This window comes from Hibiscus syriacus, unplaced genomic scaffold (genome assembly GCF_006381635.1).
Source record: "Hibiscus syriacus cultivar Baekdansim isolate YM2019G1 unplaced genomic scaffold, ASM638163v2 tig00112959_pilon, whole genome shotgun sequence".
In the NCBI taxonomy this organism is placed as follows: domain Eukaryota; kingdom Viridiplantae; phylum Streptophyta; class Magnoliopsida; order Malvales; family Malvaceae; genus Hibiscus; species Hibiscus syriacus.
Window position 1 is genome coordinate 26,157 of NW_024063425.1, and position 21,133 is coordinate 47,289.

A 21,133-nucleotide genomic window follows, 5' to 3' on the forward strand; every position below is an offset into this window, starting at 1 on the left:
TTCAGTGGAATATTGTCCACAAACAAGGTGATTGCACGTGGTTTTCATACTTCACCTCCTTCGTTGTTTGCCTCTTTCAATGTCAACTTCACTAGTTCCTTTTCATTCTCTAATGAAGTCACTTTCACTGGTAATGAATACTCAAATATCACACCATCTTATAAGTTTTGTTGTGTTCTTATATTATATGATTGTTTTGGTCGTTATCATCATTTAATTTTATCAGGATTGAATTTGACGTCGTCTCAACTGATCAAGATGGTGCTTATTTATCAAGTTCATCTTCCTTAATTTGGAACATCAATTTGAATTTGGATACACGTTTTGCGTTCGGGGATAATTTTCTCATGACACTCAATTCTAATTTGCGATTGTTGGTGGTCTTTCAATAGTTTGATCTCCTATTGAAGTTCATTTGTCGATGCAACCAAATATGTTTGTATCTATATTTACTCGAGTTTTTTTGCATAATTGTTTAACATTTTTCATGTATGGTTCATGTATGATCACAAGTGACTAGTTTCTTGTGTCAATAATTATAGAAAAATATCATAATTATATATTTAGTTCATGTTTAATTATAATTTTTTATTAAAATTTCAGATATTTTTTTTAAATAAAACTGACTATATATATTTGCATATAAGACTATTTTTTGAATATAATATTTATGTTGAAATCCTTCTAAATAGTATATAAATTTTCAATTTATACCTCGTAACGGATGTTGACCTAGTGATATTTGATGACGCAAACAAAGCTCAATTTTCCATTAATAAACAAGGGACAAATTCTTAGAGCAGAGAAAATATTTCCGGCCTTCCAAAAACTCAATAAAGGCATTTGCATAATAATATATGCCAAAAACTGAAAATTAAAAAGAAAATAACACAAAAAAAATGAAACCAAAGCTCCAAGGTAAACCTATGTGTCCTAAGTAATTAAGACTTTTCAAGTAGAATAGGGTTTAAGGCTGTATGAATAGAATAGAGGAAGAGCAACATGTAGAGAATGACACTGAAAACCCCAACAATCAAAGCTCCTTGAACTTGGTTGCAGTACTTTCTCACTTGGTCACATATTGGTAGCCAACCTGCATTAGGGTTCCCTTCCTTCCCCACATAAGCAATCGCCATGGCCGCCGAGATGCTTGAAGTCAACAATATAGTGAAAACCTTGAAAAAAACACACAATATTCGTTAGTGTTAAAAGATAATGACAAACATAACGATCGCACAATAAAATAGACATCAAAATTTTACGTGAAAAACACTTTTAAATGCATGAGTAGAAGAGAAGAATTTCAAGAAGAATTCCCGTCAACAACTTGACATCTAACATTGATCCCTAATATCTATTGATTATGTTGCAGAATAAATTTTCATAGTAATGAATCTACTTGAATTATGTTTTCTACTCTCAATCAATATTATTATATCTCTGAAGAATAACCTCAGGGGATTTCAAGTTTCTTACCGGCTAAAAGCTCCTAAAAGCTTGCATCTCCCAAGCATAAACCCTCAAGTCAACTATAGTACACATACGAGACCTAGATAAAACTTCTGGTATAGCCATGTGATTTGTTAGAACAAAATTTAACATCTAACTAGAAGATCTATCTAGTTTGTCGACTTACAATAGTCATAATAACTCTACGAATGACACTCTAAAATCCACTATAAATTAATACCCTCTAGCACAACCAACAAAGGGGTCGGCTCCCTCGACAACCACCCTTCTCCTTGTCCCTCCTCCTTATGATCATTCCTTTACAACTCCAAAAATACAATAGCAGTTGTTATCTCATCGATCGTGATTCTCCACTCAAACTAGAAGGGGTGAATCGTTCACGACTGACGAGAATTTGTTTCAATCAACAAAAGTAAAACATGATATAATTTCTATTTTCAATCAAATTGGTTTTCTATTTTCTTCAATCAATTTAAGTCAGGTCTAATTCGAATCGAACTATGTATTTATTGTAGGTTGTGACATGGACCGTCGTGTAACCCTCGAACAGAAAAAAGAACTTACGGCGTCTAGGGCAACAACTAGTCGCCAGAGTTGGCTTTTCGACGGAAGAAACAGAATCAGGAACCCATAGATGCTCACTATCGCATTCACAATAACAAAGTACCTACACATGCAAACCAGACATCATCAATCACACGTTAACAACAAACACAAAAGAAAAACCCTATCCAAGCCTCTAACTCACTTCAATGCCGGTGTATCCGAGTACTTAGCTTCAAACGACAACGCCAAAACAGTAGTCCTCTCACGGCTAGAAGCCATTACGATTGCAGCGGAGAGCGTGGTGCAAAAGGCTAAAAACCTCAGCAGAAAGGTGAAGATCCTCTTGGTTTCGGCCATGGAAGCTGTGGAGAAGATTCATAAGACAAGGGGTTTATAGAGTGGTAGAAGAGGCAGTTGAGTGGACTTAGTACGCATCTTGGATGATTTTTCATCGGATTATTTCTTTGTTAGTTGAAATTTCACCGACCCACTGCAAAAGCTTTTCTACGTTGGCTGCTTCAGTTGGATATTTGTGGTTAAGGGTTATTGTTGTAGAATTCTTTGTTTAGGTTAGGTTATCAGTTTGTTTTACTTTCTTTCTTTATTGTTTTGTTCCACATAATCAGATACTCCCACAAAATTATTTTATATTAAGTGATGAATATATAAAATTTTAAAGTTAAAAATATCTAATTAATAAAAAATATAAAAAATACTAAAATCATTTGAAAAATTAAAAATTCTATAGTGATTATGAATTATTATTTCTCTATGAATTAATATTCTCATATTTGACTTGATTCAATTTGATATCAATTTATTTAATATTATACAGTGATTATGAATTAGTATTTATTCATAATCTTTTTTAGTCATTCACAACATATACACATCTCATATTAATTTAAATTGTAATCTAATAATACTATTTTATAACTAAGTTTAACTTAAGTTTAGCATTGTGTTTATTTGTTTAAGAACTCTGTACTCGCTTTAAAACATTGAAGTCAAAATACACTAATATATGGTATAAAGAATTATTATAATCAGGAATCAACATAAACTTTATGTTAAGGTACGAATTTTTAAGAAATTATATTAAAGTTTTAAGAGTTTGTATTTAGGGATGACAATTTAATCCGAAATCAACATGTTCTTACACGATAGGGTTGGTTTTTTTTAAAAAAATTGAGTTTTGGTTGGATCAAAATTTTGAAGGGGTAAGGTCAGGTTGAGTCGACTTCGGGTTTTTGGAGATAATAATATAATTTCTTTAAAAAAATTATTAATTTTTTAATTAAGTCTTTATTTTATATCAGGTCAGGTCAGGTTGGCTTTATACTCTAAAAATTTAGGATAGGTCGGAGTCAGGTGGAGGATATGTATTTTCGGGTCGGGTCAGGATCAAATGGAGGATACATATTCTCTGATCGTGTCGGGTTAACTAAAAATGTGACCCTAACCGACACGTTACCATCCTTATATGTAATTATAAAATTTTGGCAAAAGGGTATCTATAGCCCTCGAACTTTTCAAAAAAAAAAATCAATGTGGCTCTCCACTGATTTTTGCACCCAACCAAGTTAGGAAAAAAAATCAACGTGGTCCTTTGACCAACGTTTTTTGTCGTTGACCAATGGTTCCGTTATTTTGTGCTGATGTGGCATATTAACAGACTAACATCCTATTTTTTCTATCAATTTGGCCCTCCAACTAAAGAAAATAACTCAATATGGCCCTCCTATTTTTCTCTTTTATTTTGGTCACTAAATTTTAAAAAAAATCAATTTAATCACTCAAGTTTTGAATTGCTCTTGTTTTAATCATCATGATTTACTTTATTAATATTTATGTATGATGTGGCATTTTTTCGTTTCAACCAAAGATTTCTTTTTTTTTCATTACCAGATTTAGTGAACCCAGAAAAAAAAAAGAAATCTTTTGTTGAAAAGAAAGAAAATTGAAATAAGAGGATAAAGGAGGAGAGTATAGATTCGGAAATATATAAAGCAGAGAAATTTTCTTTAATTTAATTATAATTTTGAAAATATTTTTTGTTTCGATATAATTTTAAAATTTTAATTTAATTAATATTATTTTAATCATATATTAATAAAATTATAATAATAAATGCCACATCATACATAAATATTAATAAAATAAATCATGATGATTAAAACATGAGCAATTCAAAAGTTAAGTGATTAAATCGAAAACTTTTAAAATTTAGTGAATAAAATAAAAGAGAAAAGATATGAGGTTCAAATTAAGTTATTTTATTGATTTGGAAGGCTAAATTGAGATAAAAAATATGATGTTGACTTTAACGTGTCACATCAATACAAAATAACGGAATCGTTGGTCAATGGCGGAAAACGTTAGTCAAAAGACCACATTCAATATTTTTTTTATTTGGAGGGTCACATTGAGTAAAAAAAAAATAGAGGACACATTAATTTTTTTTAAGTTCAAGGGCCTCAATAATCTTTTTCCTAAATTTTAAAGGTATAAAATTAAATAATATTAAAAAACATAAAAAAATATTTAAATTATATATAAATTTAAATTTTCCAAATGATACGATCACCCGTAACACCCCTCGATCTATCTTAATCACAATAACAATTTTCATGTAATGTCTCATTTTTTTTTATTCTTTCTTTTTCCTACTAGCAATGTAGAAAATTATTTTAAAAAAAAAAAACCTTCCTTAATCTCAACCATTTTTTATTCACATAATAATTTTAATTTTTTTTATAAAATTAAAATATTTTACTTTGTATAATTGGATCGTATTTAATAATAATAAAAAAAGAGGACTTCCTGTCAATATTATTAAGTTAGATTTAATTATATTTGTATTTAAATTAAAAGAAATAAATTATTTCGAACTATTTGAACTCACGTACAGTATTAATATTAATTTATATAAAATTTATTCATTTAGTAATTTTATTACAAAAGAGTGTTTTGTAGGTTGAAATTTTTTATTTTTTTCAAAGGATCCCTCATGGATTCTTTTCAAGTGTGTCCCTACTAATAAATCAATCAACAATTTCCGTAAGGTACTATAGAAACATAAATTAGTGAGAAAATTCCACTGAAGAAAAAAATGGTTAAGAGACCTAAAAAAGTCTATAAGGCATATACTGAACCAACAACATTCAAGTTTAACTCTTAGTGCTTGTTTAGTTTGAAGACCTCAAACAGCCTTTCGCTCGTCCTGAACACTAACCCAAGATCGACGTTCAGCCTTTCGCTTGAGCCTGAATGAAATGAATGAATTTATCATGCGACGAACGGCTTAGAACGAACCACGCTCCGAACGCGAGTAACGTTTTCCTTTCCTCACCAGGCTCCGTAAGGAGTTTTATAACGCCACGCGAACGCTTTCCTTTCCTTACAGTCTCGTCACTTCGTCCCTATCCCTTCATCTTCTTATTCATCCGACAACATCCTTTTGTTATTAAGAAAAGATCGAACTTAGCGGTTGACGACATTAGATGAATGATCATGCGACGTGTTTTCCGATTCCGATGGGCGAGTTTCAACTGCCTTTTGACCACGAAAAGAATCTAATCGATTTTCGACCCCTTGGGATACTGTCCTCAATAATTATTTGGTTTAAGAAAATTCTTTCATTATAATAACTATACTTCAAAAAAATTATAAAATGAGGTTGGCTCGAAATTATTTAGGGATCTAGAGTTGATACTAAAATGTGCATCAAAGTCATCTTGGTGTCTCGACAACTAAGAAAAAATCGTATTCTCTTTCACCTCTCTTCTTCTACCACTATCATCATAAATTTATCTTTAACCTAGCAGCCATGGCCGCTTAAGCTCATCACCGGAGAGTGTAGCAGCAGTCATTGAGCAACTCTGTCGTAGTAGCGGTGACCGATTGATTTCATCTTTGCCTCATGTTTGTATACCCAAGAAAGGGAAGAATACTTTACGGTTTAAATTGAAAGTTATTTTATAATGTTGTTATTTGAATTTGATCACAACATGTTCGATGAAATGCTTGTTTATATGATCTTGTTTTGATAACATGACTTCCGTTGCTGCAGCTTATATGAGCTGCTTTTAGAAATAAAAACTGCTTTTATGTGTGTAATTCTTAAGTTGCTTTTAGAAATGAAAATCACTTAGATTACATACTATATTTTCACAGCATTTGTCACCGTGAGAATGATGTGCAACATAGAGAAAATTATGTATCCGTTTGTTATAGCATTGTCAATAGCCTAAGCAATAAAGATATAAAAATATTCACAAGCGTTGTCATTGTCAAATAAAATAATTGACATTTCTTAAAATAAATAAATGAAAAGATAGTGTAGAGAAGAGGGTCGATTCGCAAGGATTAAAGAGTTTCCAATGCAATATTGTTTCATTTTGGGTTTAACGAATAAAATAAAAGGAGAGTTTTAAAAATAAAAGAGTAAAAATTTTAAAAATATTAAATAAAATAAGAGTAGATTTGGAAAAGAATATGATAAGATGAAAATAGCCTCAAGCTGCTTTGCCTTAATTTCGGTTGATCATCTCAATAGATTTTACTTCCGGATACATGTTGGTTACGATCTATAAGCTCAATCCTTACAACTTACTTTTCTCTCCTGTAAACCGATATTCTCTAGTTTATCTCCGGAATTCAGTCATTGTTGGACTAACCACAACTATCGTTGTTAGCACCAAGACAACTTTAAGAGTCGGAAAAGCCCGACTCGGGTTATGTGTCTCACTGAGAATCGAACTCGATCACGATTCACCTTAGCCGCTAAGTTTATTCATATGAAGTTGAATTACCACCAACCGATTCTTCCTCCCAACAATAAATCAAATCAACCTTCAAATCAACGATTCCTTTTTAAAGTGAATGAGTCGTGATAATTTAAGGAAAGATCGATTGTCAATCCACGATTTTAGAAAATCAAGAATGTTATCTGAAAATATTAAGTGTTTTTAAATTCTAATAATAGAAACTGAGTTATCGCTAAGCCATGTGCTAAATGAAAATTTAGGAAATCATGATTGGAATCATACTCAGCATTTTGGAAAAGAAAATTAAAAAATTAAAGTAAAAACAAGATATAAAAAAAGAACTTTTAATGAAAGAAAGCCCGAAAAAATTTTAATAAATCAAAAGAAAAGTATTTTTCATAATAAAAGATAGAAGAAATATTCAAAATTAAATATCCTAAAAATAATCTAAAAGATTTATCCAAAGAATTTTTCTCAAAATTCAAATTTAAATTCCCTAGATAATTTAGTACGTTCATCTTCCAGAAGATGCTGACTGGACTGTCTTCTAGAAGCTAATATTGATTGGACGATCCAAAATTGCCACATTGGAAACTGTCGTGCTTCAGGTCGTGCCCATTACTTCAGCCACCATTCCAGAAATAAAAAAAATACATAATTCATCCTTTTACTGTTGGTTCTAGAAAATAAATTCATTCACAAAAGGAGGTCAAAATAGAACCAAATCAATAATAACAAATCAACAACAAAGAATGATTATCAATAAAATATATGTAAATTCGATCACTCATCAAATATAAATCTATTGTGTTTATGTGTTTGAAGACTTAAAAGGGAATAATCTGTTGACTAAGGCTTGACGTGCAAATCTATTGTTATAGCATTTTCATATCGACTGCTACAATTTGATAGCATCATCTTTGGTTTATCGATCGTAATGCTTACTGATTGTTAATTACATTCTGACATTTTTATACTATTTCAAACCCTCTGTTACAAAATTGTTTCTTCAATCCATTTTTATCTTTTCCACTTAAAGTTAACAATTCTAATTTGTAATCTCTTGCTCTTTGTGGGTATGACACTAGACATAAAGTATTATGTTCACTTTTACTACTTGAATATGATACGTGCACTTGTATTAAATGTCATAGCAATACTTGTAGCATTAGTGGTTGAGGCGTGCTTAATTTTCTCTTTGGTCCTCGGTTGAAATTTTGCCTGCACCAATTCATTGTAACTTTATTTTTAATTTGTATAGGTGGTAACACTGGTTGGTGAAAAAATTTATTTAATTAAAATATAATTAATTTAAAAAACTCTCCAATCAGCTGGTGACGCATGTCACTAGTGAAATGTGTCATAATATTACGTCGACGTGTGTCAAAGTCTCCTGATTGGATGATTAATTTTTAAATTAAATTTAAATTAGGATTAAATTGATAGAATATGTAAGTAATGATGATTAAATTGATATAAATATAATTAATATTACATCCTTTTAATATTTTAAATTGTACGTGTATAACTCATTTATTATTTGCTCATCTCAACCTTGGGGTGTGACCCTGTAGGTTCTTGTAACGTTAATAGTAATATTATAATTATTCTAATATTATAAACAATAAGTGACATCTAGCAATATATCATTGTCGTCTAAGTTACAATAAGTCATTATTCGACATAACCTTTTCATGACTAACTCTTTTATGTATTATATTCTTTTGTCATTTATGTCTACAAGTCCTGGAATAGTCACATTTGTATAGTCCATCTAATGTTTCTTGATATGTATAGTAGACTATAATAAACAAATATCTTTTGATATCTCATATTAACTTATTCGAGCATCTCCATGTATTTCTAGTCTCACTCAGTCAAGTAGCCTGTGATATAGTTCATATTATGTAAGAATGACAAATCTTATCTTTATCATTCACACCCCACTACATATATCATGATAGGTTCAACATCAGTCTTTATAGTGCAATCAGTTACAGAGCATGTTTAACTGTATCAAAACATACAACAATATATGTTGAGATAGTATTGATCTCATGTCTGAGGATCATATATACAGTCATCACCATGAGCAAAGTTGTGACTATCACATAATAATCCATGACATATGTTTATAGTGGGTCAATCCAATATGTTGTTCTAATAACATACTCATGTATCGATTTTGACATCTCTATGTCAATGACAATTCATTGTCATCAATCAACTCCATGTTAGCCTTAAACATATTATTTTTGTCCATACTTATAATAATATTCGACTAAGAATCTTTAGTAATAATCATATTATTATTTGGACTTTATTATCGTTCAGTTTATTTGAATCGCAGAAATATAACTAAAAATAGTAATGGCAATGTCTTTATTCAATATAATCGGTAAATAAATTGTATCATTAAAACCATCTCATGATTGATATTTGGGCATACTCTAACATATTTAAGATTAGATCATGAGTACGAACCAAACAACCTCAGTGGTAAAATAATTGTTGTTATTTCTTGAAGTCCTAGGTTCGAGCACCAGAAATGTCAGTGGTCTGAGCGTTCATTGTCAAATGGTTGAGAGTTATCTTTGAACATATAATACATTGTACTAACTCTAGATTAATAAAAAAAAGATTAGGTAATGTCATTGAACGTATAAATTATCTTAATACTAAAGTTTTTTTCATATATTGTACGAACTTATCTGAATATTAAAGTTTTTTCATATATTGTACGAAATTATCTTAATAAAGTTTAACATTAATGAGTTAGTGGTCAATAATACACTTTTTAATAGGATAAACTATAGAGAAAATCGCCTCAGTGACCAAAAAAAAGTTATAATATACGATTTTAACTAACTTTTTTTGGATTTGCCAAAATGACCAATAAAATCGCAACGCGAAATAAAAATCGCAACGCGATCCCCAGAATCGCAAATCAGTTTCCAAAATCGCAACGCGATTCTTGAAAATCGCAATGCGATAGTACAAATTCGCATTGCGATTTTCCAAAATCGCAACGCGAATATGAAAATCGCAACGCGAACACATAAATCGCAACGCGTATCCGTAAATCGCAACGTGTATCCGTAAATCGCAACGCGTATGGGTAAATCGCAATGCGTATCCGTATATCGCAACGCGTATCCGTAAATCGCAACGATAATACATAAAATCGCAACGCGTATCCGTAAATCGCAACGCGATATTTAAAGCGCCATTATAATCGCTACGCGTATTTTATTTTCAAATTACAAAAACGAATATTAAGACAAAATCCCGTAATCGCAACTCATAACCTAAAACCTAAAATCACAACTCAGTCCCATCTCCATCTCTCACTCTCTACGGCGAAGAAATCCGTCCCCATCTCCGAAGATTTTCGTCCCCATCTCCGGCGAAATCCCTCACAACCATTCACGGTCAGAAATCCCTCACAATATTCAGAAATGGAAAATCAACCTCCGAGGGTTAGTTTTTTAATTATTTTTATTTTGAAATGTTTGCATTATTGTAGGTTTTTCATATTGAAACTGATGATAAGTTTACTGGTCATTTCAATAATAGATTAACCATTTCACTTAGATTTCATTTCGCGTTACGATTCTGTCGTTGCGATTTTCAAGTTAGTATTTGTCTTTGTCTTTGTTCTGTCTTTTGGTTGAAGTAATGCAATCCATTCAAGTTTCAATTTGCAGAAGAGTCGCAACGAGATAAATGAAAATCGTAACGAGAGAATGACTGTCGCAACGAGAGAAATGAAAATCGCAACGAGAGAATCGCAACGCGAAATGAAAATCGCAACGAGAGAATCGCAACGCGAAACCAAAATCGCATTGCGATTTTCATTTCGCGTTGCGATTCTCTCGTTGCGATTTTCATTTCGCGTTGCGATTCTCTCGTTGCGATTGTCATTTCGCGTTGCGATTCTCTCGTTGCGATTTTCATTTCAACCCAAAGACAAACAGTGTTGCAAATTTTAGTTTCAAGAATAAACTACTACTTTTTATGTTTATTGTTTTTGGTATATCTTCACAGTGTAGTTTTTGGTATATCTAACTTGGTATGTTTATTGTTTTTGTAGAAATTTTTTTCGGCTCAATTGACCTTGAGAAATAAAGTCAGCCTGGCCACTACAATTGCTTCGAAGCTTTCACCTGCTCAAAGACAATTGTTTGAGGAAACCTGCTTCGGGCCATGGCTGAGAGTACAGCATCCGGGTGGAGATGCTAATTTGACCCATTTATGGCTTCAGACCATGACATCAAATCTACCCGACAGTATACAACGTGGTGAGGAAGAGATATGGTTTCATTTTCCACCAGCGTATACTTGTTTTGGGCGGAAGGAGTTCTGCTTAATCACTGGTCTACGATTTGGACACGATGATGTAGGCCGGTACACTCGTCATATCGCCCGCCCATCATGGTTATCCCGGGTTTTTCCGGATGAGTCAATGGAGAAGCCGAACCTACATGTCGACGACCTGAAGAAATTATTTAATAAGAAAGCTGGTTTCACTCGGATGGATGACGTCGATGTTGTCCGAGTATGCCTTCTACTACTTGTGTATGCCGGCTTTTTAGGCAGAGAGGCCAGACAACCTATTCATCGGGAGCTAATAATATTGGTAGAGGACCTGAATACATGGAATCTGTTTCCGTGGGGTTCATATATATGGAAAGCTACCTGGACTAAGTTGTCGTCTGCCTTTGATGACCGCAAAAGTTTGCGGGGCGATGGGTCCAAATACACTTTGTCAGGCTTTGTTTGGGCCTTTAAGGTAAGAATTTCTATATAATGTTTCTAAAATTATAATTAATTATTAAACAATTACTAATTTTGTTATTATATTGTTTGTAGATTTGGATATTCGAGGCTTTCCCCAGCATGCATACATATGCAATAAAAACGTCAAATGATATTCCCAGGGCTATTTCCTGGAAGAGGAAAACTCTGTTGGATTGGGAAGACTTAATACCATATGCGACAATAAATAATGTAAGTTAACACAAATACTTTCATATAATATATAAACAAGTTATTAATAGTAGACGTTTAACTTTGTTTGAGTTTTTATATTTTAGGAGGCCAACATTCCATTACAAAGACTGACACCCACGGAGGAAGAGCTTGCCACTGATTGGTGGCAAGCTAGTCAGAGTTTTTTTGATGGCACGGATGATGAGCAGCATCCACTTCCTCCAATTCGAGAGCCATCACCTCACTAGAGCCATCACCCGATCGACCCGACTATACACCTCTAGAACGAGAGCCATCACCTATCCCGTCACATCATCGAGCCTCTTCTCCACCATCACCTCATGATAGGCGACCGGCAAAGATGCCACGACTCCTATCTCCCTGTTCTCCACCTCCACCTCCACGGGATGAGTCAAGGGAGTTACGTGATGAGGTCAATGCCTTGCGTGAGGAGATCGGTACTCTACGCGATAACGATGGTGCATGGCGTGTGGAGGTGTCAACTTTACGTGGTGAGGTTGCCGCTCTACGTGAGATGATAGTATCATTGCAGAATGAGGTTCATACTCTACGCAACGAGGTAAGTTTAAGATTTTCCATATTTAACTTAATGATAAATTTACTCGTAATTTCACTTAGATTAGCCATTTCACTTAGATTGCTTAGTAAATTTATTCGGTTGCTGCCAATTCTGCTAAACTGTGTATTCTTTAACACTGTGAAATAGTATTTGTCTTTGTTTTGTCTTTTGGTTGAAAGTAAATTTGTTCGGTTGCTGCCAATTCTGCTAAACTGTGTATTCTTTAACACTGTGAAATAGTATTTGTCTTTGTTTTGTCTTTTGGTTGAAAGTAAATTTGTTCGGTTGCTGCCAATTCTGCTAAACTGTGTATTCTTTAACACTGTGAAATAGTATTTGTCTTTGTTTTGTCTTTTGGTTGAAAGTAAATTTGTTCGGTTGCTGCCAATTCTGCTAAACTGTGTATTCTTTAACACTGTGAAATAGTATTTGTCTTTGTTTTGTCTTTTGGTTGAAAGTAAATTTGTTCGGTTGCTGCCAATTCTGCTAAACTGTGTATTCTTTAACACTGTGAAATAGTATTTGTCTTTGTTTTGTCTTTTGGTTGAAGTAATGCAATCCATTCAAGTTTCAATTTGCAGAAGAAGAAATAGTTTACTTTCGCAACACGAAACTTAAAATCGCAACGCGAAACCAAAATTGCAACGCGAAATGAAAATCGCAACGACAGAATCGCAACGCGAAACCAAAATCGCAACGACAAGATCGCAAAGCGAAACCAAAATCGCATTGCGATTTTCATTTCGCGTTGCGATTCTTTCGTTGCGATTTTGGTTTCGCGTTGCGATTTTCATTTCGCGTTGCGATTTGGTTTCGCGTTGCGATTTTAAGTTTCGTGTTGCGAAAGTAAACTATTTCTTCTTCTGCAAATTGAAACTTGAATGGATTGCATTACTTCAACCAATAGACAAAACAAAGACAAATACTAACTTCAGGGTATTAGTTTGAAACATATTTTTCTTTGTTATCTGATGCATTTTGTGAACTATGATAGAATAATGACTTGGGTGAATACAATGCAAGTTTGAAACATATTTGTCTTTGTTTTCACTGTTTAAATATCATGTCTGTTTATTTACTGATTTTTGTATTTAATTATTTAGCGGCCCGATAGAGTGGATGCTTTACGTCGGGTTATGCTTGCACGACGGAGTTCACGCATCAGACAGCGTGCACGTGCTATTAAGTCTCCGTACACCCCAATAGTGCGAAGACACCGCAAGAAGAAGCCCGACTCGCCTGTCATCCCTCAAGAGTCCACTCCTATCGTTGAAGAGGCCCCCCCTATCATTCCTCGAGAGTCCCCTCCCACCGATCAAGAGGCCACTGTCATCATTGAAGAGGTCCCTCCCACCATTCAAGAGCCGATTCACATGGCGTCATATGTAGGCTTCTTGAGAAACCCTCTGACGTGCCGGACATGATGGATTCAAGTTGGCTCTCGTATGAGTTACCGGCCAGTACCATACCGGTATCTGAAGAGGAGAGGGAACAACTACCGGACACAATTCTGGATAACACCTTTTGGGCTAAGACCGCTGTTGATTTTTATCTACATGAGCGGAGCCAGGGGTGTTTCACTGACATATGCAAGCTCACCGATGATATCTATTTGTTGCTTGATCGGTCTTGGTGGGGCGTATTATTAGGGGTCGAAGACAATGGCTATTTCGATGGGGGGGTAAGTCTTATATTTTTCTTATATTTCAATTTGATTAATTTTTTTTTAAATTTATGTAAGTCACTAATATATGTCTTTTTTTGTAAAACAGCATATCGATGCGTGGGTGACATGTCTTCTAATAATAAGAAAACTTAAGAAAAATAAAAATATACGATATACAATTATGCCGACGTCTTTTCACGCCGTTCACTTGAAGAATGCACGAGATGAATCATTTGATTTGGGCAATGGACAAGCTAAACTTTATCCTGCATGGTGGGAGGTCGATAAGGTTAGTATTTATTTTAGATTGAGTTTAAAGGTTTTATGAAATAAGTGCGCAAATGAATGAATTATTACTTATGATTGCAGGTGTTTATCCCTGTTTTGGAACGTAAACATTGGATTCTCGTCGAGCTTCAGCTCCCATCCCTTAAGACAATAGTGTATGACAGCATGATAAATTACATATCATTGGCTGATTTAAGAGATTTATTAAGGGATGGAGCTCTCATTTGGCTAAATTCTTGGATGCGATCAATTATTGGACTCGTTCTGGAAACAAGAAGCCAAAGAAGCTCAATATTACAGTTATTAGAGACGAGACCGCGCCACAACAAACGAGCGGAGCCAGAGGAGATTGTGGTCCTCTCGTATGCTTGGCGTTGGAGCGTTTGACGACGGGAAGCATCAAGTATCTACCTCCCACCGATAGAGATAGAGCTGCAGTAGGCTTGTGGTTTCGGCATTATATGGCTAAATCGATATATACGAGACGCTGCCTACCTGCATCCGCGTTATAAAAATGTCCATAAACAATTGGTAAGTTTATATACTTTTGGTTTGAAAATGTTTGGTTAAGTACCTAGAATTCAATAATTTGTTGTTTGTAGGTTTAGATGTGTAGAAAGTGTTGTTTGAGCAAATGTTTGGTTTCTGCAGGTTAATCTCAGAAGTGAACTGCGTGAAAATGATGTATGGCTGCAAAAGTTGATTCAATAGTTTAATTGATTGTTTTTTGATTGTTTAATTGATTTGTAAAAGTTGATTCAATAGTAGATGATCGAAATAAGAATTATTGCTTATTTTTGATTGTTTAATTGATTTGTAAAAGATGATTTGTAAAAGTTGATTTGTGTAATTGATGCGAACATAATTCTTATTTGTGCTTGTTTAATTGATTGAAATGTAATGGTTGATTTTGTTGATTTCAATCTGCATTATGTTGAAGGCAAAAATGACTATCGCAATGCGAAATGAAAATCGCAATGCGAAATGAAAATCGCAACGAGAGAATCGCAATGCGAAATGAAAATCGCAATGCGGAAATGAAAATCGCAACGAGAGAATCGCAATGCGATTTTCATTTCGCATTGCGATTTTCATTTCGCATTGCGATTTTCATTTCGCATTGCGATTATCTCGTTGCGATTTTCATTTCGCATTGCGATTTTCATTTCGCATTGCGATTCTCTCGTTGCGATTTTCATTTCGCATTGCGATTTTCATTTCGCATTGCGATTCTCTCGTTGCGATTTTTATTTCCGCATTGCGATTTTCATGTTGGGATTTTCATTTTGCATTGCGATTCTCTCGTTGCGATTGTAATTTCCGTGTTGCGATAGTCAAATGCATGCCTAATAGTGATAACAACTGAATAACAAGAGTTGGTTAAGTCAAAATGGTTGGCCTGAGTCATTAATTCAACTGAAAATGTTAAAAGTTCACACATAAAATCCACATAATACAACGTTTGCATATGAGCTTTTGATGGCAACGTTTACATAATACACATAAAATGTTAAATGTTAAAACGTTTACATAATACAACTGAATAACAACGTTTACATAATACAAAGTTCACACCATATGAGCTTTGGATTTTGATGAGGATCCATATTTTGGTAGAGGAAAAGATGATTTTGATGGCACTGGTGATCCACATGTCAACCTTGTATGACCACTTTCCTTGCACCGACTACATGTCGATCTCTTCTTCTCTTCACCCTTAGACGGTATACGATCGTGACTTTTTGGTCGGCCAGGTAGCCTTCTGTCCATGGCTGGTGGCAAAACTGTTTGTAAGTCATCTGGTATGTCCCACTCAGAAGGATGTGGAATAGGGTAGACAATCTCGGCATAAGTCTGTCGATAAACTTCTGTAGTGTAGCAATCCATAGCGTATGCGCTTGATTCATCTTGGTTTAAATGAAGAGCAACTTTTATAACATGGCCACACGGATAACCAGATGTTTGCCATTTCATACAACTACACGTCTTTGCATTTAGATCGACTAGCCCATTTAAGTTATTATCCAGTACTTGAAACAAAGTGTTTGAACATGGTTCAACTCTCCATGACGTTGACTTCACAACACGTTTCGTTATCTTTTTTTCAGTCCATGGTGTAACACGATGTTCCAATGTTCCTGTAAATTTAAATAAACAATACTTAGTAAAATATATAAATATGATAAGTTACGAATTCAAAGAAATAATACCTGCATGGTTTCTTTTCTTGTAGTACCACTGTTGAATAGAGGCTCGAAAAAACTCCATTAACATAGTAATGGGTAATTTCCGGGAATGACGACTTAGAGCGTTGATTGATTCTGCACTATTAGACGTCATGAAACCATATCTTACTCCAAGTTGATGTACTCTTGACCATCTTTCAAACCCGACATCTTCTAGTGTTTGAGCACACTGAGGCAAAACACGTCTTAAACAATTTATATGCTTATTGAAATCCACTTCCCGATAAGCTTTTACAGCCTTCCAGTATGTCCATTTGTGCTTTTTTATACCAGCAGACCTTGATTTTAGATTTCTATACAAATGAACACCACAAAGTCCATGAAAAGCATCTGGGAAACACCTTCTAACAGCGTTGTCAATTGAGTTTGCCCTATCGGATATGATTGTCAGATTGCTAATAGGACTTATGCAATCCCTAAGATGCCCCATAAACCATGTCCATGAATCAGAGGTTTCAGATTTGCCAACCCCGTAGCTATTGGCAATATCCCATTGTTAGCATCCATGGCTACTGCTAATAAGTTTACTCCAAGGTATCGACCTTTCAAATGTGCTCCGTCAACTATAATAACTGGGCGCATGCAAGTAATAAACTAACGAATCTACAAAATAATATACACAAGAAATATAATCATTTAAATGTGAAATGCATGTAACTAACAAAAATGAGTCAACAAAATTATATTGATTTACTAACCGTAGCACCAATGGCGATAAACAGCAACTCAAAGCGTCCATCTCTATCTGTTTTGATATGAGTTACCGACCCAGGATTTTTCAGCTTTAAATTGTGACAATAAGCCGGCAGTTGGGCAAACGATGCTTCTGGCGACCCCCTCAACAATTCCAAGGCATAACATTTGGCTCTCCAAGCTTGAGAATATGATATACTAATCTTGAACCGAGCATTCATGTCAGTCATAATTTCATGTCCCCGATATACCCTGCCATTCAAAAACATTAACTCAGCCAGAAAACCACCCAACACCTTTTTGTTTGCCTGTCTATGGTGAGGAAAAACTTGGGTTCTTGAACATGTATGTTTATCAATAAAAGTCCTAACTTGAAACATTTTGCAATCTTTTATTCTCTTTGCAATCATACGCCACGTACAGTTTTTGTCAATCATACACCTTGTTTCGAAACGATCTTTGCTTGATTTGTTAACTTTTAGTTGATAGCCATCTTCCACACATTTCGTATACAAAGCTATCTTCAAGTCTTCCTTTGTATCAAAACAATCATCTTTCTTGATACGAATAACTTTTGTGTAACAATCAACTGCTTTCTTTATCAACTCTTCTTCCGGTATCTGAAGTAATTCTGGCATATTCCAGTTATACGCCCGTGGCATTTTCTTTTCTTCGGGGACTTTTTCTTCTTCAGGATTATATGAATTACAGAATGGATGTTCAACATGTTCATTCACAGTCGTAACTTCCTCCTCATTATCATCATCAATACATTCTTCGGCAACGGCTGTTTCATCATCAAAATTCGGGTATTGACCAATATCAAAATCATTACACGCAGGGTCTGTTTCTTCTTCTGAAACATCATCAAAATCCGTGTATTGACCAATATCAAAGTCCGGATATTGACCAAGACCAAATTTCGAATACTGACTAGTACTCACAATTTTTTCTGTTGGCTCATCATCGTCTAACTGGTCAATACGAAAACCGGAATTTGGTGCTGAAAGTTGATTGGGATTTGGATTAGAGAAAGGTTGTGGGTTTTGAGAAAAACTTAGTTGATTACTACCCGCTACTGACCCAACAATACTACTTCTAGGTTCAACAACATACAATGTAACATCATCTTGTGAAACACTAATGTAAGCAATGAATCGTTCAACATCTTCATTGTCGGTTAACAAATAAACTTTACCATTTCTCTGATAAGATAGCCTAAATCCACTTAGGGGCTCTAAATTCAATTTATTTGAAACACGTAGCATTAGAGTTTCATAAGTTAACTTTTGTAAAGACAATTTTAGTTGAAGATTCATGGGTAAAGGCATATATTGTAAAACACCATTAACATTATCCCATGACCCTCCAAAACACAAATCTATCCAAACATGATCAACATTAGATGATTTCATGGTTGTAAATTAATTTACTAAACAGACGAGCTGCGAAACTAAAACCTGTTGCCGGATTGGGAAGGATGTCGTTGGATATAGGAACGGATGTCGCCGGAGAGAGTGATAGATGGAGATGGAATGAGTTGCGATTTAGGGATTTAGTTTATGATTTCAGTGTTATATACCCAAAATTTCAGTGTTGTGATTTACATATTCTCGTTGCGATTTACGGATTATCGTTGCGATTTACGGATTATCGTTGCGATTTACAGATTCTCGTTGCGATTTACGGATTATCGTTGCGATTTACGGATACGCGTTGCGATATACGGATACGCATTGCGATTTACCCATACGCGTTGCGATTTACGGATACACGTTGCGATTTACGGATACGCGTTGCGATTTATGTGTTCGCGTTGCGATTTTCATATTCGCGTTGCGATTTTGGAAAATCGCAATGCGAATTTGTACTATCGCATTGCGATTTTCAAGAATCGCGTTGCGATTTTGGAAACTGATTTGCGATTCTGGGGATCGCGTTGCGATTTTTATTTCGCGTTGCGATTTTGTTGGTCATTTTGGCAAATCCAAAAAAAGTTGGTTAAAATCGTATATTATAACTTTTTTTTTGTCACTGAGGCGATTTTCTCTAAACTATATCATTCCTCATAAATTTTGTTTATTTCTTTTATTTTATTTACTGTACTTTTAATTTTTTTAATTTGTTCACTAAATTTTATATATTGAGTTTTTATCTCTCTAATAGTTGGATGACATATTTTTTTTATTAATATATAATTATAATATATATATTATGAATATTTAATTATAGCCTATAATATTTAAAATAAAATAAATTCTTAAATTTTACACTTAGTTTACAACGTCACTCTCCCTTTCCCACTCTCACTCCCGTCCCCGCCCCCGCCCCCGCCCCACTAGCTTCCTTCTCTCTAACAACTAGGTAGCTTCTTCCTCCCAAAGCTTCACGTTTTTAACTAAAGAACCACCGTCAGTGACGGATCCAAAAATATTTTTTAGGGTGAACACACATATATTAATAACATAAAATTTTTAAATAGGGTGAGTACAAATAAGATTTAAAGATGGTCACCGTTTATGAAATAAGTAACTAATCGGGGAAAAAACTCACATTTTAGGGTAGGCACGAAAAATTTTAGGATAAGCACCATCAATAAAATAAGTAACTAATAAAAAAATTATATTTCAGAGTGGTCATGTGCCCACCCTCACCAAGCTGTGGCTCCACCACTGACCACCGTTGAGAGAAAAGATTGGGTTTGTATTGGGTTACAAATGATTGTTGTCTCTCTTCATGGTTGATTAATTTATGTAACTTTGGATTGTGAAGCGTATCTCTTCATGGCTGATTAATTTCTATAACTTTTGGTTATGAAGGTTATCTATGAATTTGTGTGATGAATTTTAAAAAACCAAAGAAAAAAATGAATGGGCGAAGAATCTAAGCATTGGGTTTGAAACGGATTGAGATTGCAATCTTGGCGTTGATGGGTTAGAGAAAACCCCAAACTTGGAGCTAAATATTGGGATTTTGGGGTCATTGCTTTCCTGCTCTCCTATTTTTTGAGAGAAAATTAAAGGAATAAAAAGAAGAAGAGAATAGAAGGTGTAACAAAAAAAGAATAAAAAGAAAAGGAAAGAAGGAAAAATGAAGAAAATAAAAAAAATACATAGATGTAAAATGATGTCATTTTGAAATAATTTTTTTTAAATGACATCGTTTTAATGTCATGTGTCATATCATAATATCGTTAATTATTTAACGGTAGAGTGATCAAAACAGAAACAATGTCAAAGTTCGATGAGTAAATTGAAAGTATATTGAGTAGAATATGACATAGAATAAAGTTACATGAGGAATGATGTATTTTACCTTATCTAATATTATTTTAGATTGAGTAAGCAATTTGCTAGATTCATCAAGCTGTTCATAGTAGTTCATTCATATTTTTTTAGGTGATTGATTTTAGACCTACTAGGACGGTTTCCCTTCTCTCCTATAATCCCCTCCCCACTAGATAGGATTAAGAATAAATTTAAAATTTATCAAAAAAATAATAATATTATTTTGTGCTCTCATCACAGTAAGACGAATCAAGGGTATTAAGATGCAGTCACATAATTTAAAAATTTTAAACGTTAATTATTATTTTATTTTTTATTAATAATTTAATTTTACATTTATAAAATTTAGTAATTTTATGCTTCTTAAAATTTTAATATAAATTCCTAAATTTATACTCGTAATATAAAGTCATATATATATATATATATATGTCTCTGCATAATTAATATAGCTCAAACCAACAACACTACTTAAATTCGGGTCATTTAAAACAACATATATTAACCTTTACTATAGACACTCCTAATCTAAAATAGGGACAACTCTTATAATTTCACCAATAATTAACTTTTCGGTAATTGGGTTCGATACGTAA

At 33.8% G+C, this 21,133-nt stretch overlaps 1 protein-coding gene across 1 annotated transcript; it reads right to left on the reverse strand.

The window, feature by feature from the left end:
* Nucleotides 1-937: 937 nt before the first annotated feature.
* Nucleotides 938-2,373, reverse strand: LOC120184864 (CASP-like protein 1C1). The gene is made up of 3 exons (XM_039189232.1): nucleotides 2,219-2,373; nucleotides 2,035-2,137; nucleotides 938-1,175 (listed from the first exon to the last, which is right to left on the reverse strand). The coding sequence occupies exons 1-3, from the start codon at nucleotides 2,371-2,373 to the stop codon at nucleotides 942-944; spliced, it is 492 nt and encodes a 163-aa protein (XP_039045163.1). The 3' UTR covers nucleotides 938-941.
* Between the last annotated feature and the right edge of the window lie 18,760 nt (nucleotides 2,374-21,133).